The following is a 27,434-nucleotide window of genomic DNA, read 5'->3' as shown; positions in this document are numbered from 1 at the left end:
AGGAAAGATATTAATGATAGAAGTTCATTAAAAACAATAAACTTAGGCTGGGCACAGTGGCTGATGCCTCCAATACCAGCACTTTGGGAGGCTGAGGCGGGCGGATTGCTTGAGCTCAAGAGTTCGAGACCAGCCTGGGCAACATGGTGAAACCCCATCTCTAACAAAAATACAAAACATTACCCAGGCATGGTGGTGGGTGCCTGTAGTCCCAGCTACCAGGGAGGCTGAGGTGGGAGGATCAATTGAGCCCAGGAGGCAGAGGTTGCAGTGAGCTGAGATTGCACCACTGCACTCCAGCCTGGATGACAGAGCAAGACTCCATGTCAAACAAACAATAAACCAATTGCTGGGGAGAAACATAGCTTTTTGTGACCCTGAGTCTGAGAGAACTCATAAAGAAGATACTGTTTTCCAAATTTTATAGGTTAACATTCCATGAGCAAAATGGTTAAACTTCCCAATATAGGTGCATTTCTTTATAAATGATATGTATGCACTATTATATTCTGTGCCTTGTAAAACACAAATGTAGAAATGGAAAAGAATGAAAGAAAATACATATCTACACAGAAGTTCTTCTGAGAATCATCTTGCATACTCCCAGGTACATGCCACCCACCTCTGAGCTCCTTGGTACAGAGGGTGGGCCTATGGGTCGGATTCTGGCAGTAGATAACAGTAGCAGTTTTCACATCACCATTGAGTAACTTGAAGAATACGAAGACAAAGAGTATGATTCCTGCCTTCAAAGAAATCTAGTAGGGGAGACCTGCATTCAAATAACCATAACACAAAGGCCAGGCACAGTGGCTCAACACCTGTAATCCCAGCAGTTTGGGAGGCCAAGGCAGGTGGATCACTTGAGGTCAGGAGTTTGAGAACAGCCTGGTCAACATGGTGAAACCTTGTCTCTACTAAAAATACAAAATTAGCCAGGTGTGGTGGTGCATGCCTGTAATCCCAGCTACTAGGGAGGCTGAGGCAGGAGATTAACTTGAACCTGGGAGGCGGAGGTTGCAGTGAGCTGACATCATGCCACTGCATTCCAGCCTGAGTGACAGAGCAAGAAAGAACAACCATAACTGGATAATAGAATATGGGAAGCCATGTAGCAGATGCATCCAATAACCCTCAGTGGGGATCCAAAGCATGACACAGAGAAAGCAATTCAGTGACAGTAGGTCTCGAGGTGTCAACATAATGTGGTCCAAGTGCATACCTCTCTGATGGCTAGTTTGATCTAATCACTATTTTAAAATATGACTAATATTAATTGAGCCTTTTGTGTATGATGGCCACTGTACTAAATGCCTGACTTGTATTTCTTCATTGAATCCTTATCACAGTCCTGTAATGAACTTATATTATTATATCACTATTTTATAGATGAGGAAATTAAGGCTCAGAGAGGTTAACTGGTTCATGGCAGTAGAGCTGGGATTTAAACCCATGTTTATTCAACTCTAAAGCCAGTGATTTTCATTGCCATTCTATACGGGGTCAGAAATTTTCAATATAAGTGTCCTTAAGCAGTTTCTCCCCTTGTACAGATGTTCTATATATATATATATATATATATATATTTTTTTTTTTTTTTTTGTGAGATAGGGTCTTGCTCTGTTGCCCAGGCTGGAATGCAGTGGTGTGGTCTCGGCTTACTGCAAGCTCCGCCTCTTGTGTTCAAGCAATTCTCCTGCTTCAGCCTCCCAAACAGCTGGGATGACAGATACGAACCACTAGGCCCAGCTAATTTTTGTATCTTTAGTAGAGATGGGGTTTCACCATGTTGGCCAGGCTGGTCTCAAACTTCTGACCTCAAGTGATACACCTGCCTTGGCTTCTCAAAGTGCTGGTGTTACAGGTGTGAGCCACCACGCCCAGCCTCAGATCTTCTTTATTTATTTACAAAAAGAATGCATTCTTGTGGCAAAAATGCAAACAAAACTGAAGTGTGCAAAGTAAAAAAGCCAGCCAGGTGCGGTGGCTCACACCTGTAATCCCAGCACTTTGGGAGGCCGAGGCAGGCAGATCACCTGAAGTCAGGAGTTTGAGACCAGCCTGACCAACATGGAGAAACCCCGTCTCTACTAAAAATACAAAATTAGCTGGGCATGGTGGTGCATGCCTATAATCCCAGCTGCTTGGGAGGCTGAGGCAGGAGAATTGCTTGAACCTGGGAGGCAGAGGTTGCAGTTAGCTGAGATTGCACCATTGCACTCCAGCCTGGGCAACAAGAGTGAAATTCTGTCTCAAAAAAACCCCACCTCTTTCCACAAACCTCTTCTCCAGGGTTTTCCATTAGTTTGCTCCATTTATAGTCTTCCAGACACTTCTTTCTACTCCCTAAACACACACACACACACACATATATATATGTACATATACATATATAATAGATAGATTTTTGCAAAAGTGGATTCATAAGATTTATTTAACTCTGAAATCCCACTTTAATTTGGCTATCTGTCTGGGTTAGTTCCCATAGATCTATTCACACATCAGTAGTGGGTAATGTAATTGACTTAAAATGTTCCCTCCTGGTGAATCTCTTGAACCAGAGGGAGGTGGAGGTTGCGGTGAGTCGAGATGGTGCCATTGCACTCCAGCCTGGGCAACAAGAGCGAAACTCCGTCTCAAAAAAAAAAAAAAAGTTTCCTCCTGGTAATTCTTTTCACTATTTTCCTCTAGGTGACTCTAGAGGATTGTCCTTTTTCTTTCTGTCCTCTTTTTCTCCTCTTTTCTTGCCCTTTTGGCTTTAGATCTTATCTAGATGCTAACAACTCCCACACTTACTTCACCCTTACCTGGAACATTTTGTAATTTTATGTATTTTGAAAATTTACTTTGAATTGGGTTTATGCCTGTTCAGAACATACTGTTCTTGAAGAATGTATTTTTGTATCTGTTTGTACTGATGAAAAGAAACTCTGGGCCAGATGCAGTGGCTCACGCCTGTCATCCCAGCACTTTAAGACTGAGGTGGGTGGATCACTTGAGGTCAGGAGTTTGAGACCAGTCTGGTGAACATGGTGAAACCCCGTCTCAACTAAAAATACAAAAATTAGCTGGGCATGGTGGCACATGCCTGTAGTCCCAGCTACTCAGAAAGCTGCTACTCAGAGAGGCAGCTACTCAGAGAGGCAGGAGAATTGCTTGAATCTGGGAGGCGGAGGTTGCAGTGAGCCAAGATCATGCCACTTTACTCTAGCTGGGTGACAGAGTGAGACTCTGCCTCAAAAAAAAAAAAATGACAACAAAAAAAGAATCTCTGGAAGGAAACTAATAAAGGTGGTTGCCTGTGTGTGGTAATGGGGGATGAAAGGAGTTGGGAGTAAACTAACCAAGACCAAAGATACTAGGCCTGAGAGGAAGAGCAGGGTGATTGGGAGACGGTGAGTTTGGCCTTGTGGTCTTGTTTTCTCTTCATGGATGAAATAGAGAGGGCTGAAGAAATGCAACAAACTCGGAGGGGAAGGACCACAGGCCCTTGAAACTGCTTCAGGGCCAGCTGTTCCCCTAGTGGGTACCTGTGCCTGTTTTCTTCGGGTGGGAGAAGGGCTGAGTTATTGACAAGCCTTCTTCCCTCGCCAGGTAAGTTTCCTGAGGACAGCTGCTCTGTGAAGCCCATTGCCCCAAAGGCACCTATCAACGACCCTGCAAACAAGCAGAGGGCAATCCAGGTGGCCAATGACATTGCCCATCCCAGGTACCTTGGCTGCCTGCTTTTCCCTGAAGTGGGAGCCTGGCTTGCAGGTAAGTGTCCTTCCCCCTTGCTCCTTTAAAGTGGTACTTCACTCCTCAAAGAAAATATTTCATCTTTTTATTGTAAAAGTTATCAAACACACCCAAAATGAAAAATGGTATAATGAACCACTCAGAATGAACAGTATAATGAACTCCTGATCCAAAAAGTATCACATTGTTCCATATATATTCTTTTTTTCTGATTAAAAAAAATCAAACCCCTGACATTTTATTCCTAAATTCTGAAATGTATATGTAAAAGTTTAGAACATTTTCATATGTAACCATCATACTGTTCTCACTCCTAACAAATTTAACATTAATTGCTTCTTATACTCTAATATCCAATCTATATTCACACTTACCCCTAAGTGAAATGACTTAAAGCCATGAATAATGTTAGATTGGAGTTGCAAATGAAACCAGAGAAGCCAGCATCAGCCTGACAGCCCTCTTAGCACAGATCTCTGAGAAACGCCAGTACCCAAGAGTGAGGGGCTCAAGAAATACTTGTTCCTTTCCTCAGTAATAGCAAGTCATGGTAGCTCTCATTATGAGCTCTTACCATAGAGAACTTGCTATGCACCCTTCTGTCCTGACTGGAAGACTGCATTCACTCTTTGTGTGCCTTCCACAGAGCTGATTATAATGCCTACCCAGAGTAGATGTTTAACAAATTGTCATTTGTTTTTTGTTTTAGAGATAGAATCTTGCTCTGTTGCCCAGGCTGGAGTGGAGTGGCACAATCACAGTTCACTGAAGCCTCAAACTCCTGGGCTCTAGTGATCCCCCTGCTCCAGCCTCCTGAGTAGCTGGGACTATAGTTGCATGCCACCGCATTTAGCTAATTATTTTTATTTTTTATTTTTGAGATCGAGTCTCACTCTGTTGCCCAGGCTGGAGTGCAGTGGCAAGATGTCAGCTCACTGCAACCTCCGCCTCCTGGGTTCAAGCAATTCTTGTGCCTCAGCCTCCTAAGTAGCTGGGACTACAGGTGTGAGCCACCATGCCCGGCTAATTTTTATATTTTTAGTAGAGATGAGGTTTCACCACGTTGGCCAGTTTGCTCTCGAACTCCTGACTTCAGATGATCTGCCTGACTTGGACTCCCAAAGAGCTGGGATTACAAGAGTGAGCCACTGTGCCCAGCCATTTTTTTCTTTTCTTTTTTTTTGAGACAGGGTCTTACTAGGGTGCCCAGGTTGACTTTGAACCCCCGGCCTCAAGTGATCCTCCTGCTTCAGCCTCCCAAGTAGCTAGGATTACAGGTGTGAGCCACTAATTGTAATTTGAATTGACAATCATATTTCCCTGGTATTATTTCCTCAAGGCCAAGTAGTGATATGGCTATTTTATCAGATCATTTCATTGGCCCTGTAAAGTAGATATCACTCACCCCATTTCACACATGAGGAAACTCAGGGTCAGGCTTGTTTAAAGTTCCATAACTAGGAAGTAGGGGAGCTGAGACTTAATTCTGGTTGTTCTGACTCCAGAGTCTGAGTGGTCATCCATCTCTTGGTAGTCACCAAGGGACTCTGGTGGGGGAGTAAAGGTCTCAGTCCTGGGTAGAGGCAAAGAGAGGGTAAAAGAGAAGGGGGAGGAGGGGGAGAGAAAAAGGAAGGAGAAAGAAAGAACAAAAGAAAAAGAAATCAGGGTGGGCATGGTGGCTCATGTCTGTAATCTCAACACTTTGGGGGCCAAGGCGGTGGGAGAATCACTTGAGCCCAGGAGTTCTAGACCAGCCTGGGAAAAATAGTGAGACATCATCTCTACAAAACATAAGAAAAAATTTCACTGGGCATGGTGGCATGTGCCTATAGTCCCAGCTACTTGGGAGGCTGAGGCGGGAGGCTCGATTGAGCCCAGGATTTTGAAGCTGCAGTGAGCTATGATTGCACCACTGCATTCCAGCCTGGGCAACAGAGCAAGACCCTGTCTCAAAAACAGAAAATAAAAGAAGCTTGGAGAATATGATGTCATAAAAGTAAGACTAGCAGTAATTGGATTTAAGGCCTTTGTGTATAGTGAATACAATAGATGTTTGTTGTGTTGTAGAATGAATGAGAAGCCTTTTCTTTTTTTTGAGATGGAGTCTCACTCTGCTGCCCAGGCTAGAGTGCAGTGGCATGATCTCGGCTCACTGCAACCTCTGCCTCCTGGGTTCAAGCAATTCTTCTGCCTCAGCCTTCCCAGTAGCTGGGAATACAGGTGTGTGCCACCACACCCAGCTAATGTTTGTATTTTTAGTAGACACGGGGTTTCACCATAATCGTCAGGCTGGTCTTGAACTCCTGAGAGGTGATCTACCTACCTTGGCCTCCCAAAGTGCTGGGATTACAGGCGTGAGCCACCATACCCGGCCAATGAGAAGCCTTTTGAGTTTCTCACACTCTAAAGTCTAGAGTTCAGTCTGTAGACATCATTGTATTCCTGGGGCTAGCCTGGAATGGCACATATTAAAAGCTCAAATATCTGTTGAATGAATGACTGAATGTATGAATAAATGCACAAGTGGATAAATAAATGATTGAATGAATGATGAATTATATGAAATAACAATTTATTTTTATTTTTATTTTTTGAGACAGAGTCTCGCTCTGTCACCCAGGCTAGAGTGCAGTGGCACGATCTCAGCTCACTGCAGCCTCTGCCTCCTGGGTTCAAGCAATTCTCCTGCCTCAGCCTCCTGAGTAGCTGGGAGTACAGGTACACACAGCCACTCCCGGCTAATTTTTGTATTTTTAGTAGAGACAGGGTTTCACCGTGTTGGCCAGGATGGTCTTGATCTCCTGACCCTGTGATCCGCCGCCTCGGCCTCCCAGAGTGCTGGGATTACAGGCGTGAGCCACCGTGCCCAGCTGAAATAACAAATTATTTAACAAGTCATTGAGTGAATGAATTAATTGATGGGACAGATGGATGAATTCTTTAAATCTCTGTAGAAAGAAGGTGAGTAGGGAAGAGAATAACTGAATAGCAGCACTATTTCCTGAGCATTTCATTATTAGACCTGTGCCGAGAATTTCACAGTTTTTCCATTTAATCCTCACAGCAACCTCTCTGGGGTTGTTACCATCATTTTCTAAGTGAGAAATTAGATCTGGGGAGGCCAGGTAATTTACTCCATGTCCCACAGGGCAGAGCTGGAATACTGACCCTATCATACTCTGAAATTTAGACTTTTCACCACTCAATCAATGTCCTACTCAACATAGGACTTGCTTTTAGTAGCTGATGCAAGTTCAGGTGAACCACCACTTACACGACCCCTGGAAAGCTGTAAATTTAAACATAAACATGGTTAATTACTTCTCTCATTATTTAAAGGAAGCTTTTCTATTGCATGTCTCTTTATTTATTTATTTTGAGACAGAGTTTTGCTCTTGTCGCCCAGGCTGGAGTGCAACGGCACCTTCTTGGCTCACTGCAACCTCCGCTTCCCAGGTTCAAGCGATTCTCCTGTCTCAGCCTCCAGAGTAGCTGGGATTACAGGCGCCCAGCGCCACGCCCAGCTAGTTTTTGTATTTTTAGTAGAGATGGGCTTTCACCATATTGGCCAGGCTGGTCTCGAACTCCTGACCTCAGGTGATCTACATGCCTTGGCCTCCCAAAGTGCTGGGATTACAGGCGTGAGCCACCACACCTGGCTGCATATCTCTTTATAAGTGAAGGATTACCCCCAACTACTCTGCTTCTGAAATCTGAATTTTGTTCAAAGCAAGGTATGTATTAACTAAAGATGTCTACTTGTCGAAGCTGGTTTAGTTATAGCTGGGAAACTGGGATTTTGGTGTTTGAACACCTTAATAACCAGGCCCTTAATTTTGTGACATCTCATCTTGACAATTTAAATAAAAGTAAATTAAAATTTACCAAATCCCAAATCCATTAAAGAAAAGACAGATATGTCAGTCCAGGAGTTTGCGATCAGCCTGGCTATGGTATGCACCTGCTCCTCAGGAGGCAGGGGCAGAAGAATCCCTTGAACTCAGGAGTTCGAGGCTGCAATGAGCTGCGATTACACTACTGCATTCCAGCCTGGGTGACAGAGCAAGACCCTGCTACAGAAAAAAAAAAAAAAAAAAAAAAAAGACAAGACAGATTTGTACCGTATCTGTTTGGACTGTGGTTCAAAGTCCAACTAGGAACCACAAATTCAGAAAAAATATTTCTAATTCTGGTCATCAACCAAGGACTGTCTTAATATATCCTACATGTATTTCTGAGGGCTTGTGCAAAATAAAACTATGTATGAATGTGTATATACATATGTGTATATATGTATTCGTGTGTGTATGTATATGCGCACATACACATGTGAATGTATATATGTGTGTGTGTGTGCATATATGTGTACATGTATACACACATATACATACTGTACAAAGCTCTGACAAATCGATAAGAAAAAGGGCTATAATCCAATAGCAGAATGAGCAAAGGATATTCAAAGGAAAAAAACATAAATGGCTTTTTTTTTTTCCTTGAGACAGGGTCTCATTCTGTCACCCAGACTGGATTGCAGTGGTGTGATCACAGCTCACTACAACCTTGAACTCCTTAGCCTCCCAAGTAGTTGGGACTACAGGTGCATGCCACCACACAGGGCTAATTTTTTCTTTTTTACTTTCGTGGAGACAAGGTCTCACTGTGTTGCTCAAGCTGGTGTTGAACTCCTGGGCTCAAGTCCTCCTGCCTCGACCTCCCAAAGTTCTAGGATTACAGGTGTGAGCCACCACGCCATTCTAAAAGGCTCTTACATATATGAAAAATGCTCTTTTATCATAATTTAAAAAAGTAAATTAAAACTAGGCTGAGAAATACAACAAAAAAACTATACTGAGGGAATAATTTTTCACCTATTAGATTGGCAAAGATTATAAAACACTTTTTCTGATAACACATTATACTGGCAGGGTGGAGAAATTGTACTCTCATACTGTTTTTGGGAAAGTAAATTAATACAATTTTTTTTTTTTTTTGAGACAGAGTCTTGCTCTGTAGCCAGGCTGGAGTGCAGTGGTGCGACCTTGGCTAACTGCAAACTCTACCTTCCAGGTTCAAGCAATTCTCCTGCCTCAATCTCCCGAGTAGCTGGGATTACAGGCACATGCCACCATACTCAGCCAAGTTTTGTAATGTTAGTAGAGACAGGGTTTCACCATGTTGGCCAGGCTGGTCTCAAACTCCTGACCTTGGTGATCCATCCGCCTCAGCCTCCCAAAGTGCTGGGATTACAGGCGTGAGCCACCGTGCCTGGCTGGCCTGGTACAACTTCTAAGTGGGGAAATTTGCAAGATCTATACAAATTACTATTACACATACAATTTGAAGGTACAGCTATACTTGTACATGTGGAAAATTATGCATGTACAAGCTTACCCACTGTAGCATGGTTTAATCAGCAAAAGATGGAAATGACCTTAATGTTCATCAGTAGAAGACTGGATCCATAAATCACGCCCATGCATTAAAATGGAGTTCATGCTATCTCAGTTAAAATAGAAGCTACCAGCCACATGTGGCCGTGGAGTATTTGAAATGTGGCTAATCCCAATTGAGATGTGCTTTAAATGTAAAATACACACCAGATTTTGAAGACTTGGTACAAAAAAGGAATGTAAAACATACACTGCATTAATTTTTTTTTCTTTTTAAGACGGAGTCTCACTCTGTCACCAGGCTGGAGTACAGTGGCATGATCTTGGCTCACTGCAACCTCCGCCTCCCAGGTTCAAGCAATTCTCCTGCCTTAGCCTCCTAAGTAGCTGGGACTACAGGGGCCTGTCACCACGTCCGGCTAATTTTTTTTTTTTTTTTGAGATGGAGTCTCGCTCTCTCATCTAGGCTGGAGTGTAGTGGCGCGATCTCGGCTAACTGCAAGCTCCGCCTCCTGGGTTCACGCCATTCTTCTGCCTCAGCCTCCTGAGTAGCTGGGACTACAGGTGCCCGCCACCATGCCCGGCCAATTTTTTTTTTTTTTTTTTTTAAATATTCTTAGTAGAGACGAGGTTTCACCATGTTAGCCAGGATGGTCTCAATCTCCTGACCTTGTGATCCACCTGCCTTGGCCTCCCAAAGTGCTGGGATTACAGGTGTGAGCCACCGCACCCGGCCTGTATTTTTTTTTTTTTTTTTTTTTAGTAGAGATGGGGTTTCGCTGTGTTAGCCAGGATGGTCTCAATCTCCTGACCTCCTGATCCACCCGCCTTGGCCTCCCAAAGTGTTGGGATTACAGGTGTGAGCCATGGCACCTGGCCAATAATTTTTTATTTCTGTCAAAATGATTTTTTTTTTTTTTTTTTTTTTTGAGATGGAGTTTCGCTTTTTTTGCCTAGGCTGAAGTGCAATGGTGTGGTCTCGGCTCACTGCAACCTCCACCTCCCGGGTTCAAGTGATTCTCCTGCCTCAGCCTCCTGAGTAGCTGGGATTATAGGTGCGTGCCACCATGCCTGGCTAATTTTGTTTTGTTAGTAGAGACAGGGTTTCACTATGTTGGCCAGGCTGGTCTTGAACTCCTAACCTCAGGTGATCCACCTGCCTCAGCCTCCCAAAGTGTGGGAATTACAGGCGTGAGCCACTGTGCCTGGCAAAATGATATTTTGATATTGATTTCCTGTCAAAATGGTATTTCATTTTAAATAAAATGTATTGTTAATTCATTGCGAGTACCTGGGCTCATGTTTGTAATTCCAGCACTTTGGGAGGCCGAGGCAGGAGGATCACGTAAATCCAGGAGTTTGAGACTAGCCTCGGCAATATAGGAAGATCTCGTCTCTAGAAAAAATAAAAAAATTAGCCAGGCAAGGTGGTGTACACCTTGTAGTCCCAGCTACCCAGGAGGCTGAGGAAGGAGGATCACTTAAGCCCCAGAAGTCGAGGCTGCAGTGAACTGTGTTAAAGCCACTGCACTCCAGCCTGGATGATAGAGTAAGACACTGTCTCAAAAACAAACACGCACTAACTTCACCTTTTCCTTATAACTTTTTTTTTTTTTTTGAGATGAAGTCTCACTCTGTCACTTAGGCTGGAGTGCAATGGCACGATCTCGGCTCACTGCAACCTCCGCCTCCTGGGTTCAAGTGATTCTCCTGTCTCAGCCTCCCGGGTAGCTGGGATTACAGGTGTGCGCCACCACACCCAGCTTATTTTTTTGTATTTTTGTAGATGCGGGGGTTTCACCATGTTGGCCAGGCTGGTCTCGAACTCCTGACCTCAAGTAATCCACCCGCCTCAGCCTCCCAAAGTGCTGGGATTGCAGGTGTGAGCCACCACGCCTGGCCTCCTTTTAACTTTAAAAAATGTGTTTACTGGCTGGGCATGGTAGCTCATGCCTATAATCCTAGCATTTGGGGAGACCAAACGGGGAGGATCACTTGAACCCAGGAGTTCAAAACCAGCCTGGACAGCATAGCAAGACTCTGCTTTCTACAAAAAATAAAATGCAAAAGTGGCTGGGCGTGGTGGCTCACACCTGTAATGCTAGCACTTTGGAAGGCTGAGGTGGGCGGATCACTTGAGGTCAGGAGTTCGAAACCAGCCTGGCCACATGGTAAAACCCTGTCTCTACTAAAAATACAAAAAAATTAGCGGGGGCGTGATGGTGGGCACCTGTAATCCCAGCTACTCAGGAGGCTGAGGCAGGAGAATCACTTGAACCTGGGAGGCAGAGGTTGCAGTGAGCTGAGATCACCACACTGCACTCCAGCCTGGGCAACAGACAGAGACTCTGTCTTAAAAAAAAAAAAAAAAAGGAAAAAAAGAAAAATGTAAAAATATGTGTGTAACCCTCTTTAAATTTCATTGGACAGTAGTGGCTCTGGATAAAAAAATAAAGTGAAAAAAGCAAGGTGCATAAGAGTGTATAGTAGACTACCATTTGTGCTTTAAAGAAAGGAAAAAAGCTCTCTCTCTGATACTTGCTTGTTTATACATAACCCATCTCTGGAGTGATGCACTAGAAACAATATCAGCTGCTTCTGGAGAGAGAAACTGTAGGTAGAGAATAGAGCTGAAATTTGAATTCTGATCTTTTTGTAAAATTTTTATTTTTATTTTTCATTTATTTTTTTGAGACAGAGTCTTGCTCTGTTGCTCAAGCTGAAGTGCAGTGGCACAATCTTGGCTCACTGCAGCCTTCACCTCCTGGGTTTATTGAACCTGCCTCAGCCTCTGAGTAACTAGGATCACAGGTGCATACAACCATGCCTGGCTAATTTTTAAATTTTTGTAGAGATGGGAGCTTGGTGTGTTTGCCCAGGCTGGTCTCGAACTCCTGGGCTCAACTGATCCTTCTGCCTTGGCCTCCCAAAGTGCTGGGATTACAGACATGAGCCACTGTACCCTGCCTATTTTTTTTTTTGAGATGGAGTTTCACTCTGTCTCCCAGGCTGGAGTGCAGTGGCACAATCTCAGCTCACTGCAACCTCTGTCTCCCAGGTACAAGCAATTCTCCTGCCTCAGCCTCCCGAGTAGCTGGGATTATGGGCACCCGCCACCATGCCCAGCTAATTTTTATATTTCTAGTAGAGACAAGGTTTCACCATGTTGGTGAAATACCCAGTCTGCACCCTGCCTATCATTATTTAGTCAAAAATGTTTTTAAAATTGCTTAACATAAAACAAAAATATCCTTGGCCAGGCACGGTCGATCACACCTGTAATCCCAGCACTTTGGGAGGCCGAAGCGTGTGGATCACCTGTGGTCAGGAGTTCGAGACCACCCTGGCCAACATGGCGAAACCCTGTCTCTACTAAAAATACAAAAATTAGCTGGGCGTAGTGGCAGGGGCCTGTAATCCCAGCTACTCGGGAGGCTGAGGCAGGAGAATTGCTTGAACCTGGGAGTTGGAGGTTGAGGTGAGCCGAGATTGTGCCACTGCATTCCAGCCTGGGCAACAAGAGCAAGACTCCATCTCCAAAAAAAAAAAAGAAAAAAGAAAAGCAAAGAAAATACCCATAGAGAAACTAGAAAAATAAACACGTATATATGCACATAAAAAGATGGGCTGGGCACGGTGGCTTGCACCTGTAATCCTAGCACCTTGGGAGGCTAAGGCAAGAGGATTTGAGCCCAGGAGTTCGAGACCAGTCTGGGCAACATAGGGAGACCCTGTTTCTATAAATATATATATATATATATATATATATATATATATATAATCTGGGTGTGATGGCATGTGCCTGTTGTCCCAGCTCCTCGGGAGGCTGAGGTGGCAGGATCACTTGAGCTCAGAGTTTGAGGCTGCAATGAGCTATGAACCCACCATCTCACCCCAGCGGCAACAGAGTGAAACCGTGTGTCAAGAAAAGAAAAGAAAAAAAAGATGAAAATGCACAGCAAAAGGACTGGCAGGTATAGTGAGGGGAATGTGTTGGGTATGGAAAAAGGACTTGCTTACCTACTCTTTTTTTTTCTTTTTTTGAGACAGGATCTCACTCTGTCAGCCAGGCTGGAGTGTAGTGGTGCAACGGTGCCATCATAGCTTACTGCAGCTTCTACCTTCTGGACTCAAGCAATCCTCTGGCCCCAGCCTTCCGAGTAGTTGGGACTATAGGCATGCACTACCACGCCTGGCCATTGTATTCTGTATTATTTCAATCTTTTGTAAAGAGAACGCTTAACTTGTGTAATTCTAAGAATAAAGAACTGGATTAGAACAAAATATACTGAGATGTTAACAATAGCTGTCTTTATATAATAGGATTATAGGTAATTTTTCTTCCTTTTACTTTACTTTCAAAAAATTTCCCAATTATTCTATAAATAACACTCTTACTTTTGTAATGGAAAAGCCAACAAACCTTTTTGTTTTTTCGCTACTTTCTTTTTTAAAAACACTTCGAAAGATTCCATTAGCCTTTAAAAAATTTTTAAATTATCTTCATTGCTTTTTAAAATGATAGCAAGTAATGCAGACGTTTTTTATAAAATGTCAAACAGCACAGAAAAAACATAGTGTGGAAAGAAAAGGTATTTCGTAATTCCATGTCCTATGAGATAACCACTATTCTCCAAAACTTAAAAAATACAGCAAATTTATATTAAGAATTTAAAAATAATTTCAAATTAACTGGAAAGGCTGAGAACTGGAATACACTTTCTTTGTACCAAGCAGAGTTCCAAATGTTTTAAATTTTATCATCTCATGGAATTTACCCAATGACTCTCTGGGGTAGATGTTATACCCCATTAACCACAAAGTCAGGCTGGGAGGGGTTAAACAATTTGCCCAAGGCCACATTCTAGTAAGGGGCAGGATTGGCATTCAAACCCAAGTCCAAGACACCCGCTAAGCCACAGCCTCAGGCCACTGCCATTCATGGTGGGTGGGGCGGGTGTGATTAAGATGCAGGAGCTGGACTTGAGTTCAAGTGTGGCGACTCTTCTTCCAGTGCCCCTGGGAAAGGGTGTTTAGTGACGGATTTTTGCTTTTGGTGATAAGTGTGGAGCTGTGATTGAGAGAGGAGAAAATGGTAATAGTGGAGCTGAAGCATAATGGATGCTTGAGGGCATTTTACAGTGGTTGTCAGGGGAAAGACAGCACGGAGGAGCGGTGGGTGGAATTGGGAAAAAGCAGTTAGCTACAGCACTCCAAAGGGTTAAAGCCAGGCTGAAAAGCCCCTTGGGGGGAAGCTGCCACCAAGGCTGTATTCCTGAGGCCTTCACCTCCCCCATCAGCAGGGGCTGGACTGGTTCCTCCTGGGATTATTTGAGGCCCCTGGGCCCTAGGTGAGCCGTGGGGGAGGGACCGAAGCTGCAGGTACTGCGTGCCCCCACCTTTCAGTGGGGCTCAGTAAGTTAGGTGCTCTGGGATAGGCCCCCTGGCTCCTAACAGATGCAGCTCTGGCCCAGGCTTGCTTTGGGAATGAGAGGTGTTGAGCCCCAAGCCTGGGGGATGCTCAGAGAATGGTGGAGATGCAGCCTTTAGAGAAAGTGGGGCCTTCCTGGATGGGAAGGGAGCCTGCACCATGATGGGGCAGTGAGTAGCTCTCCAGTCGGCCTGGTTCTGCCTGTCTTACAGGACCGGGGTTGGTGAGAGCTGCCTCACAAAGAGATGCATTCTGAGGGTTCAGAGAGCCTCAAGGTATTTCTCTTAAGCTATCATCCATAGCTAGTTTCTGGGTCTCAGCTTTGCTCTCTTCCACCTCCTCTGCAAGCCTGGCCACAGACTTTCTTCCCCTAGGTCTTTCGATCTGAACCTTCTCCTCCCCTCCCCCCAAACTCTTTGGAAATCTTTCAACTTTCTTTCAACTTTTCTCTGGGCAGTTTGGGGTTTGTTTCAGAGCTGGGTCAGGGCGCTTTAACACCCCCAGCTGGGGAGAGTGGATGACAATAGCTGCTATCACTTTACCATTGGAAGTGACCCCCGAATTTGCACTTCTTTCATCTTGGTACAGAGCACTTGAGGGTGGGCGATTTCCTGGGGGGAGTGGCTTAAGCCGCTTCCCCACCGGCCAGTTGGCTGTAGACGGTCCATGCTCAATGGTCCTCTACAGATATGAAACTGGTTCTGGAGTGAGACGAGCTCGGCTGGGGACGCTGCCTGAGAAGGCCTTTCCCCACAGGGTGACTTAAATGTCCCAGGCTGGAAGGTGGAGCGAGAAGTGGATGCCCCCAGGGCTCTGGGTCACCCTCCAGGTCAGTAAAACAGCGAGTTTCCTCAAAACTAGGAAAGGTGGGGGTGCCCCGTACAGTTTGGAGGCTCCAGCGGGGTCAGGGATGATTTCGGGACCCTACTGGGCCCAGGTCAAGGAGTGACCCCGTGAAGATGCTGTGGTGTGTGTGTGTCTGGGTGTGTATGTAGAGGGAGAGGACGCATTGTTTCAAGTTCTCTTTCTCCCCACCCCCACCTCCACCTCCAGCCCTGTCCCCACCCCCACCCATCTGCCTATCTCCCTTCCCCACCCTACACAATGGTCTGGCCTCGGTCCCTCCCCAGGTGCCCGGAGCTTCTCAGGTTGGATCCCTTATCCCTGGAGCCCCGGACCTGCCAGCTCCCTCTTTTGCCACTCATTGCCTCCTGGCACCTTAAGGGGCAACCAGGAGCCTGTGCTGCTTCCCCTTGTGGGCTGCACTCTCCCTCCCTTCCAAACACGTGGTCCAGTAGAGCAACTGAACTGGGCTGGATTGACTTGGTGGCTTCAGGCCCACCCCTGTGACCCAAGGTGCAGCCACTACCCTTGGTGGTGGGAATTTCCTTGGGAAGTCGCAGCCCAAAGGCTTGGCTGCCACCAGCCAACCCTGGCAGCTGCCCTTGCCTGGCTGGGCCTCCGGGGCCACCGGGGAGGGAGCAAAGATGGCTGGTGCTCCCTTAGGCCCTGGCAGGGTGCAGCCTGTGCAGTCGGGCTGGTGTAGCCAGGGCAGGGAGGGCAGGGCAGAGAGGCACGGAGCAAGGCCGGGTGAGGAGCCAGCCATCCAGGGGAGAATCAAACCCACAGCCTTACTGAGACCTGGTGGCCCATGCGCGGGTTGACTATAGAGAACACAGCGCCTGCTTTGGGATGGAGAGGAAGAAAAGGGAGGGCTGAGAACACGGGATCCATGATAAGCTAGAGCCCAGGATGAGGCTGGTGGGGAAGGATTTTGTTCTAAAGACCAGGCCAGGCTCATAACAGCAGATCTCTTGCCCCTCCATCCCTTGGCCCACCCAGATTCCTGGCTCACTCTTAAGACACAGGGGACAAGAGGCCAGACCTGGGTTCTGAGACCCCGTATACTTGAAATAAAGAATGGGAGAGCGGGGAGGCTGATCTTGGTGAAGGCGAGGCTGTGAGTGCCCTGCAGAGTAGCCTGTGGCCATTCATTCATTCCTTGGCTTTACTGGAGCTAAGATCCTGGCTGGATGCCTCTGGATGTCCTGCCTTTACCCCCGCCCTTCTAATCTCAGGCAAGAGGAGGGGAGAGCCTGTGCAATCCAAGTGTGCCTTGCCTCCTTGGTTTCATACCTTTTCAGATCGCTTCCAAGAGTTGTGGGGGCCAGGGCAGGCCAGCTGGGCAAAGTCCATAGATTAGCTATCACTTTTTGCACCTCCTTCCCTGAATGCACCTGGCAACCGGCCTGTCTGCTTTGCATTGCACTTCTAGGAAGAGAGCCATTGCCAAAAGGACTGTTGCACCTGAACCCCATCATCAATTATCTACTTAAGAGTGATAGGCTTCCCCGTGCAGCCCCTACCCTTTCCACATGGCCCTATTCTCTGGTGGGCGAATCCATCTGTGGGTTGGGAGTGAGTGTGGAGCTACTTTTCCTTAAGCTTTTGAGGAAGCCAGAAGTGGGGTATCACATACTTGTACCTCCTACCCCTTTGGGGAAGAGAAAGGAATGAAATTGGGTGGAGCCGGGTGGAACTGGGCCTGGGAAGAGTAGATAGGGTGGGACGAGGAGGGTGGGGACAGGTGGGGACTGTGCAAGAGGAAGTGTGGCATATCTGGACATTGTGTTGGAAGGTATCTGGACACTGCTGCATGAATTCAGGCAAGTCGACTTTACCTTTCTGGACCTCAATTTCCTTATCTGTAAAATGGCCAGGTTTGTCTTAAAGTCCTAAAAATCCGTAAGTTTCTGGATCCATTAGATAATGAGAATTTTGGATGATGGAATTATAGTGCTTAGAAGGCGAGCTTGAGAGTCAGGCTGCTTAGACTTTGTAGCTTTTAAAAGCTATGTGGTCTTGGGAAAGCTACTTAATGTAAACCCGGAGCCTCCAGGTGTGAACTCAGACTAGGGATCCTGTAGATAGTATAGGTGTGATGGAATTGTAGTTCACATGGAAGGAAGGTGAGAACCACATATAAACAAAATTACCTCTGAAAAGCCTGAACTCCAAATGCTTGAGGGTGAAAAACTGGCAGATACTTGTTAACACTTCAGGGAACATCATGCTCTGCTCAGGAAATTGCTAATTGCGTGTAAGGGTATAAAAAATCATCCACACAGCTTCAATATATTGTTCCCTCTTGTTTTTTCTGAGATTTTGGTTGAATTACCTAGTAAAATGCACATAGGAAGCAGTCAGTAAATGGTAGCTATTTTCCTAATTTTGTTTACAAAGTATCTAGCAGAGCACTCATTTGTATGCAGTTGTAAAATGGCATTCAACAAGTGACATCATGCAAGAAAAACAAAAACCCAACGTCTTGCTTGTTGACATCATTTTCTGCCAAAATGAAAAAGCTTGTCTGTGTGTACACAGTTTGTTCTTCAGGGTTCCTTTTTTAAAAATTGTATAATGTAAGTGCTGTGTTTACTAAGGACTGATATGGTTTATCTCCTGAATCCAAAGAAAAGTAATAGTTTTCTTTTTAAAGTAAATATAAAAGGCATAAAAGTTGACAGATTAATAAAAGCCAACTTCTAGAGTTAAATGATATGGTACAAATAGAAGTATGGTGAGAAGTTATACCAGATTTGTTATAATATACACATTTTAAAGAAATCTACAGCCTAGAAATTTTATCCAAAGGTGATTCTGATTACCAGGTGTCTTTTTTAAGACAGTCTCACTCTGACACTCGGGCTGGAGTGCAGTGGTGTAATCTCAGCCCCCTGAGGCTCAGGTTATCCACCTTAGCCCCCTGAGTAGCTGGGACTACAGGCACAAGCTACTATGCCAGGCTAATTTTTTTTTTTCGTAGAGATGGGGTTGTTATGTTGTCCAGGCTGGTCTCTAACTCCTAGGGCTCAAGCTATCCGCCCACTTCAGCCTCCCAAAGTTCTGGGATTACAGGCATGAGCCACCACACTTGGGCTGATTACCAATTTTTAAATGACGTTCCTTCTTTGGTTATCAAGTAAAATTCTGGTGGGTGTTCCCTCAGTACTTTTTTTTTTTGAGACTTGCCAGGCTAGAGTACAGTGTTGCGATCTTGGCTCACTGCAACCTCCGTCTCTTGGGTTCAAGTGATTCTCCTGCCTCAGCCTCCTGAGTAGCTGGGACTACAGGCGCGGGCCACCATGCCCAGCTAATTTTTTTTTTTTTTTGTATTTTTAGTAGACACAGGGTTTCAACATGTTGTCCAGGATGGTCTTGATCTCTTGACCTCGTGATCCGCCTGCCTCGTCCTCCCAAAGTGCTGGGATTACAGGCCTGAGCCACCACCACGCCCAGCCTCAGTACTTTTATTTTTTATTTTTTATTTTTGAGACGGAGTCTCACCCTGTCACCCAGGCTGGAGTGCAGTGGGTGATCTCGGCTCACTGCAACCTCTGCTGCCCAGGTTCAGCCAATTCTTCTGCCTCGGCCTCCTGAGTAGCTGGGATAACAGGCACCTGCCACTGTGCCCGGCTAATTTTTGTATTTTTAGTAGAGACGGGGTTTCACCATCTTGGCCAGGCTGGTCTTGAACTCCTGATCTCTTGATCCACCTGCCTCGGCCTCCCAAAGTGCTGGGATTACAGGCGTGAGCCACTGCGCCCCAGCCCTACTTTTAATTTTTAAAAAAATTTTTACTAAATTACAATGTTCATTCATCCACTCTTTTCAAATGTAGCTTTTTTGTTTTGTTTTGCTTTTTGGGGACAGTCTCCTCTGTTGCTCAGGCTGAAGTCCAGTGGCGTGATCATAGCTCACTGTAACCTCGAACTATGCTCAAGTGATCTTCCTGCCTCAGCCTCCCGAAGTGCCGGGATTATAGGCGTGTGCCACCACGCCTGGCCTTAAGCGTACAGTTTGATGAGCTGAAAAATGTATATACCCAAACACCGTTTTTAAACCTAAGGCTCATCTAAAGCAATTCATTGAACTCTGAGAACAAGTTTAATTTGAGAACATGATCTGAGAAACCAGAAAGGATAATGGTCCCTCTCCTAATGTAAAAAGTGTCTATGAAGGAATACCACTCTGCTTTGCAACTGAACAATAAAAACATACCAGTAATCGAGATGATTAGTTTTGTGTTAAAAGGTGGTTAATGGTTTAAACAGGAGATGAATTACGGACCCTAAAGAGCATTTGGGGCCAGGCATGGTGGCTCACGCCTGTGATCCCAGCACTTTGGGAGGCCAAGGTGGGTGGATCACCTGAGGTCAGGAGTTTGAGACCATGAGACTACCCTGGCGGACATGGTGAAATCCCATCTCTACAAAATAAGCTGGGCGTGGTGGCATGTGCCTACAGTCCTAGTTACTCAGAAGGCTGAGGCAGGAGAATCGCTTGAACCCTGGGGGCGGAGGTCGTAGTGAGCAAAGAATGAGCCACTGTACCCCAGCCTGGGTGATAGAGTGAGATTCTGTCTCAAAAAAAAAGAAAAAAAGTGTTTGGTTTCAATTAACTTGTATTGTGACTTTGGGCAAATTAGGTTAACTTCAATTGCCTCAGTTTCCTCACCTGTAAATTGGGGATAATGGTAGCACCTAAAGTATTAGTGTCAGGATGAGGACAGTGCATGGCAAATAGTAAATGCTCAGTAAATCGTAGTTATTAGATCTTTGTGCAGTGAATAGGTTGTTGCCGCCCCTTTGAAAGGCTGTTTTTGTTCTGGGGCAGCACTTCTCAAACTTTTTGGTTTCAGGACTCCTGTACGGTCTGCAGACCCTGAAAACCTTTTGTTTATATAGGTTATATCTACCAATGTATATTGTATACAAAATTAAAACTGAGAAATAAATTTTAAAAAGACTGTTATACAGTAACAAATAATCATTTTTATGAAAAGTGACATTTCCAGAGCAAAAAAAACTACCTTTTTTTTTGAGATGGAGTCTCGCTCTGTCACCCAGTGGCGTGATCTCGGCTCACTGCAAGCTCCGCCTCCCAGGTTCACGCCATTCTCCTGCCTCAGCCTCCCGAGTAGCTGGGACTAGAGGCGCCCACCACCGTGCCCGGCTAATTTTTTGTATTTTTAGTAGAGACGGGGTTTCACTGTGCTAGCCAGGATGGATTTTTGTATTTTTAGTAGAGACAGAGTTTCACCATGTTAGGCTGGTCTTGAACTCCCGACCTCAAGTGATCTGCCTGCCTCGGCCTATCTTCTTTGAAATCGGATACTATGGAGACTTGGAAAAATGTTAAATAATGTCCGAGAGCACATTATTCTACATTTTTACATTTTACATTTTTCTGTATCTCCATAGTATTTGGTTTAAAAGAAGATGGGTAGTTTCCCATATCTGTTTCTATATTCAATCTGTTTTGATATGTTGTTTTGGTGGAAGCATCTGAAGAAAATCTAACTTCATCTAGATATATAGATGGAAAAAGGAGGAGTATTTTGATCACTTTTTCAGTGGATTTTTTTGATATTATACCAAAACTTTACAAGTAATAGCTTCTCAAAGCTTATAATGTGGGATTTGAAACCATGTCCATGAACTTTTTGTACCCTGTTATATTAAAATCCATGGGTCTTTTTTTTTTTTTTTTTGAGATGGAGTCTCACTCTGTCCCCAGGCTGGAGTGCAGTGGTGTGATCTTGGCTCACTGCAGCCTCTGCCTCCCGGGTTCAAGCAATTCTCCTGCCTCAGCCTCCTGAGTAGCCAGGACTACAGGCATGCGCTGCCACTCCCAGCTAATTTTTGTATTTTTAGTAGAGACGGGGTTTCACCACGTTGGCCAGGATGGTCTCGATCTCCTGAGCTCGTGATCCGCCCACGTCGGCCTCCCAAAGTGCTGGGATTTCAGGCGTCAGCCACCGCACCCGGCCCCATGGGTTTCTTTTATACTTTGAATGATTCTTCTACAAGTGCATGACTTTGTAACAGCACCCATTGGCTATTTGGAAAACGTTCACTGAGTGATGTAGATCTTTAGTGGAAACAATTGACAATTCATTATACAGCATAAAAAATTATATTTATTAGGGCTGGGCGTGATGGCTCACGCCTGTAATCTCAGCACTTTGGGAAGGCGAGGCGGGCAGATCATTTGAGGTCAGGAGTTTGAGACCAGCCTGGCCAACATGGTGAAACCCCGTCTCTACTAAAAATACAAAAATTAGCTGGGCATGGTGGCGTGCACCTGTAATCCCAGCTACTTGGGTGGCTGAGGCAGGCAAATCGCTTGAACCCAGGAGGTAGAAGTTGCAGCCAGTCGAGATTGCGCCACTGCACTCCAGCCTGGGTGACAGAATGAGACTCAGTCTCAAAAAAAAAATTTGTCACCACTGATCTCATCAGAAAAATTGGAATTTTCAGATGGAAGCTCATAAGTTTTTATTGGCAGCAAATAGTTGTTTCCCTTGAAATGACAGGCTCACTTCATTCATTTTTGAGAAAATATCTGCCAAATACATCCAAATCTAAATGGCCAGTGTCTATTAGACTTTCTTTCAAGTAAAAATTGTATCTCATGCTAAAGGGAGCTAATTTATCAGAAAAGCAGAACAATCATCCAATGGAGACATTCATCATATCTCGGGTTGCAGCAAGCGTGTTATAAGTATGCCCCATTTGATTACACCCAGTATTGAAAAAGACATGTACTTAAGGATAACGGTTTTCTTTTTAAAAAAAATAGCATCATTTATATTTATTTATTTGAGACAGAGTCTCGGTCTGTCACCTATGCTGGAGCACAGTGGCATGATCTCTACTCACTGTGGCCTCCACCTCCCAAGTTCAAGTGATTCCCGTGCCTCAGCCTCCTGAGTAGCTGACATTACAGGCGCGTTCCACCATGCCTGGCCAACTTTTTTTTTGTATTTTTAGTAGCAATGGGGTTTCATCATGTTGGCCAGGCTGGCCGCAAACTCCTGACCTTAAGTGATCTGCCTGCCTCAGCCTCCCAAAGTGCATGAGCCACCGCACCTGGCCTCTATTTTTTTTTTTTTTTTTCGAGATAGAGTCTCACTCCTGTCACCCAGGCTGGAGTGCAGTGGTGCAAGCATTGCTCACTCACTGCAGCCTCAGGTTCCCAGGGTCAGATGATCCTCCTGCCTCAGCCTCCCAAGTAGCCGGGACTATAGGCACATGCCACCGTGCCCAGCTAATTTTTGTATTTTTTGTAGAGATGGGGTTTTGCCATGTTGCTCAGGCTGGTCTCGAACTCCTGGACTCAAGCAGTCCACCCACCTCAGCCTCCCAAAGTGCTAAGATTACAGGCATGAGCCACCACACCCAGCCGACATCTCTTTATTGTCTCATTTATGCCCAGAACAACTCAAGCATATTTTATTAATTTTTTTTTTCCCTTTTGGAGACAGTCTCACTTTGTTGCCCAGGCTGGAGTGCAGTAGCTCAATCTCAGCTCACTGCAGCCTCTGCCTCCTGGGTTTAAGTGATTCTTCTGCCCTAGCCTCCAGAGTAGTTGGGATTACAGGCTCCTGCCACTATGCCTGGCGAATTTTTGTGTTTTTAGTAGAGATGGGGTTTCACCATGTTGGCCAGGCTGGTCTCGAACTCCTGACCTCAAGTGATTCACCTGCCTCGGCCTCCCAAAGTGCTAGGATTACAGGTGTAATCTAGCATGAGCCACCGTGCCTGGCCTATAAAGCAGATTTTAAAACACCATTCCCATTTTATAGAAAATGAACAGAAGCATAGAGAGGTTAAGTGATTCAAGGTGACCAAGCTTATGTCAGAGCCAGGATTCAAAGCCAAGTTCCAGAGACCACACTTTTCCTCAGTACCATTCAGTGATGAACCAATCCCGTCTGTTCTGGGAGGATGGGAGCAGATAGACATTACCTTTTGGGAGAAAGTGCAGGAGTGGACAGGGCATCTTTGCTAGTCATCATCTGGGCACTTCGACCTGACTACTGCCCCTTTATCTTTTTCCTTGGCAGGATGACTTCTCGGAACCAGCTGGTGCAGAAGGTGCTGCAGGAGCTGCAGGAGGCAGTGGAGTGTGAAGGCCTGGAGGGTCTCGTAGGTGCTGCCCTGGAGGCCAAGCAGGTCCTGTCTTCCTTCACTCTCCCCACCTGCCGGGAGGGAGGCCCTGGCCTCCAGGTGCTGGAAGTGGACTCAGTGGCCCTGAGCCTGTATCCGGAGGATGCTCCACGGAACATGCTGCCGCTGGTGTGCAAGGGGGAGGGCAGCCTGCTGTTCGAGGCGGCCAGCATGCTGCTGTGGGGTGACGCAGGCCTCAGCCTGGAGCTGCGGGCCCGCACGGTGGTAGAGATGCTGCTGCACCGACACTACTACCTCCAGGGCATGATCGACTCCAAAGTGATGCTGCAGGCCGTGCGCTACTCCCTGTGCTCTGAGGAGTCCCCTGAGATGACCAGCTTGCCCCCCGCCACGCTGGAGGCCATCTTCGATGCCGACGTCAAGGCCTCATGTTTCCCCAGCAGCTTCTCCAACGTGTGGCACTTGTATGCTCTCGCCTCTGTCCTCCAGCGGAACATCTACTCCATCTACCCCATGCGTAACCTCAAGATCCGGCCCTACTTCAACCGTGTCATCCGGCCCCGCCGCTGCGACCACGTGCCTTCCACACTGCACATCATGTGGGCTGGCCAGCCCCTCACCAGCCACTTCTTCCGCCACCAGTACTTTGCCCCTGTGGTGGGGCTGGAAGAGGTGGAGGCTGAAGGTGCCCCTGGTGTGGCCCCAGCTCTTCCAGCCCTGGCCCCACTGTCATCGCCGGCCAAGACCCTGGAGCTGCTCAACCGTGAACCTGGCCTCAGCTACTCTCACCTCTGTGAGCGCTACAGCGTCACCAAGAGCACCTTCTACCGCTGGCGGCGGCAGTCCCAGGAGCACCGGCAGAAGGTTGCTGCCCGCTTCTCCGCCAAGCACTTCCTGCAGGACACCTTCCACCGGGGGGGCGTCGTGCCTCTTCAGCAGTTCCTCCAGCGGTTCCCCGAGATCTCCCGCTCAACCTACTATGCCTGGAAGCATGAGCTGCTGGGCTCTGGCACCTGCCCGGCCCTGCCCCCCAAGGAGGTGCTGGGCATAGAGGAGCTAGAGAAGCTGCCGGAGGAGCAGGTGGCTGAGGAGGAGCTGGAGTGCTCCGCACTGGCGGTGTCAAGCCCTGGAATGGTCTTAATGCAGCGGGCCAAGTTGTACCTGGAGCATTGCATCTCCCTGAACACACTGGTACCCTATCGCTGCTTCAAACGCAGGTTCCCTGGCATCTCACGGTCCACCTATTACAATTGGCGGCGAAAGGCCCTCCGGAGGAACCCCAGCTTCAAGCCGGCACCAGCCATCTCTGCTGCCGGGACTCCCCAGCCAGCATCTGTTGGGGAAGGGGCTGTAATTCCTTGGAAGAGTGAGGTGGAAGAGGGGGCAGGGAAAGCCACGGGTGAGGAGACTCCCGCCCCCCGGGAGCTCCTGCCACTAAGGATGCCCCTGTCCCGTTGGCAGAGGCGTCTGCGCAGGGCTGCCCGCAGGCAGGTGCTGAGTGGGCGTCTCCCTTTCTGCCGCTTCCGCCTTCGCTACCCCAGCCTGTCACCTTCCGCCTTTTGGGTCTGGAAGAGTCTTGCTCGGGGTTGGCCCAGAGGCCTGTCCAAACTCCAGGTGCCGGCCCCCACTTTGGGCCTTGCGGGGCAGGAGGCTGAGGAGAAGCAGGAGAAGGAGGCTGGCAGGGATGTGACAGCTGTGATGGCTCCACCTGTGGGGGCTTCTTCAGAAGATGTAGAGGGAGGGCCTTCCAGAGAGGGGGCCCTGCAAGAGGGGTCCACAGCCCAGGGCCAGCCCCACAGTGGGCCCCTGCTGAGCCAACCTGTGGTGGCAGCAGCGGGTGGCAGGGATGGCCGGATGCTGGTGATGGACATGATCGCTACCACGAAGTTCAAGGCCCAGGCCAAGCTGTTCTTGCAGAAGCGCTTCCAGTCCAAGAGCTTCCCCTCCTACAAGGAGTTCAGCGCCCTCTTTCCCCTCACTGCCCGCTCCACGTACTACATGTGGAAGCGAGCCCTCTATGACGGCCTCACCCTGGTAGATGGCTGACAGGGAGGTACAAAAGGGGCTGGGAGGAAGGGGGACCAGTTTGGAGAGGGTCAGGGACCTGAGCTGAGCCCAGGCTTGGCCAGGATGTCCTTTGCTCTGGGTCCCACAGTGTCTACCCTAAGTCCAAGGGTATATTTGTGTTATTTTCTGGCTCCAGGACAGAGAGTGCCAGAAATCAGCCATCTGGTCTCCCGTAGGAAGCTGTGGGACCAGAGATATCCTCTTTGGTTGTTTGCTGGTCATATTTTTACTATTATGATTTAGTTTTTGGTTTTGATTTGAGTGGGTTGGCTGGCCCCCTTGCTGGAGTTGGAAGCCGTATGTATGTCAGGGGGTTTAGAGGGGGGTTGGTTAGCTAGAGCTGCTTTCAGCTTTTCCTGGGGACAAAAGGAGAATTATAGCATGATCATCGGTCCCACTGGGCAGAACGTTATCTTCAGTTTCTTTTGGGGGTTGGCATCCTCTTTACTCAGTTGTTTCCCAAAGGAACATTAGGCTCGAATATGGGGGCCAGGTGTGGTGGCTTATGCCTGTAATCCTAGCACTTTGTGAGGCCAAGGCAGGAGGATCACTTGAGGCTAGGAGTTAGAGACCAGCTTGGGCAATGTAGTGAGACCCCATCTCTTAGAAAAAAAAAAAAAATCAAATGTGGAACTGATTAGCAGCTTGTGCCTGGCATCCCCAAGGGAGAAGGTGCCAGGTCAGCATGAGCAGCAGCAGGGATGTATAGGAAGAACCACAGCTGGCCTCTAAGGGATGGCATTGAGGCACCAGAGATCACTGAGGGGCTGGCATTTCCCCTGCAAGGAGTGTGGTACCAGGTGGGGCAAGGCTGTGAGGAGATGCAGGCTCTGTTTGGGGGTTATGGCCCAGAGTCTTTGCTTGTGGGTGCTTCATCCACCTTCTGGGACCCTGTAGTCCTTGGCCAGCCTGGTTGTCTGTTGGGGATTCCACCTTTCTGCTGAGCGTCTCCTCGGAGCTAGAGGCCCATCTTCAGTGAGGGATCACAAAGCGGCCAGTCAGGTGGCAGACTGAATTTGCCTTGTTTGAGAGTAAAGTTTGAAAACCAAAGAAATAAAGTGATGCAGTGCCCACAGTGCTTGGTCTCTGGTATTTGTTTTGCCAGGATGTGATTGCCCATTCCCATGTTCCCCTTTGGTTTAAGGGGACAAGAATGACCTTCTCTCTCTCGATGGGACACACTCAGGTCTAGGGCTTGGGGGGTGAAAAGAGTTATTCTGGGGACTCTGAATTGGATCTAGAAGTGACCTTGGGTGCTTTTCCAGCTGAAGGGTGGGGGCTCTGGCTACCTGGAAATGCCCTCCCTCCCATGGGAGAAACCTGGCATTCCCAGGTGGGGAAGGGGCTGCTGCCACCACAGGTTGGCTCGACAGGGGCCCACTGTGAGGCTGGCCCTGGGCCATGGAGGCCAGGCCGGCACGTGGAGTCAAGTCTGTGCCAGGCATTCTATTTAGTCCTTGCAATGTGCTCAGGCAGGTAGGCCCAGTCACAGATAAGGACACAGCCTTAAAGTGGCTAATTTGCATGCTCCCTCTGTCTTGTGGGACAAGGGTGAGGGCAGCCTGCTGTAATGAGCAGCAGCAGGGATGTAATGGGAGCTTTAAGCCCAGGCCTTTGCCTGTTTGGTGAGGGAGGAATCATTAGGGAAGAAGTTCCCTTAGGCCCTTTTCCTTCTGTCAAGGTTTCCTGCAGCGGCTGGCATCCTTGTGCTCCTGGGGAGTCATTCTTGCCTCTGCTTTTTATTCACCCCACATCCAATCCATCAGCAAGTCCTATTGACGCTGTCTCCAAATAATACCCAGAACTCTCTCTCCACTCTGCTGCCATTGT

At 47.1% G+C, this 27,434-nt stretch overlaps 1 protein-coding gene across 1 annotated transcript; it reads left to right on the top strand.

The window, feature by feature from the left end:
• Positions 1 to 15,209: 15,209 nt before the first annotated feature.
• On the top strand, positions 15,210 to 26,679 carry VRTN (vertebrae development associated). The gene is made up of 2 exons (XM_004093018.3): positions 15,210 to 15,391; positions 23,474 to 26,679. Exon 2 carries the CDS (start codon positions 23,475 to 23,477, stop codon positions 25,581 to 25,583), a length of 2,109 nt encoding a protein of 702 aa, XP_004093066.2. The 5' UTR covers positions 15,210 to 15,391; position 23,474; the 3' UTR covers positions 25,584 to 26,679.
• The last annotated feature ends 755 nt before the right edge of the window (positions 26,680 to 27,434 follow it).

Source organism: Nomascus leucogenys, chromosome 22a (genome assembly GCF_006542625.1).
Source record: "Nomascus leucogenys isolate Asia chromosome 22a, Asia_NLE_v1, whole genome shotgun sequence".
NCBI lineage: Eukaryota > Metazoa > Chordata > Mammalia > Primates > Hylobatidae > Nomascus > Nomascus leucogenys.
This window is presented reverse-complemented; position numbering and strand designations above follow the sequence as displayed.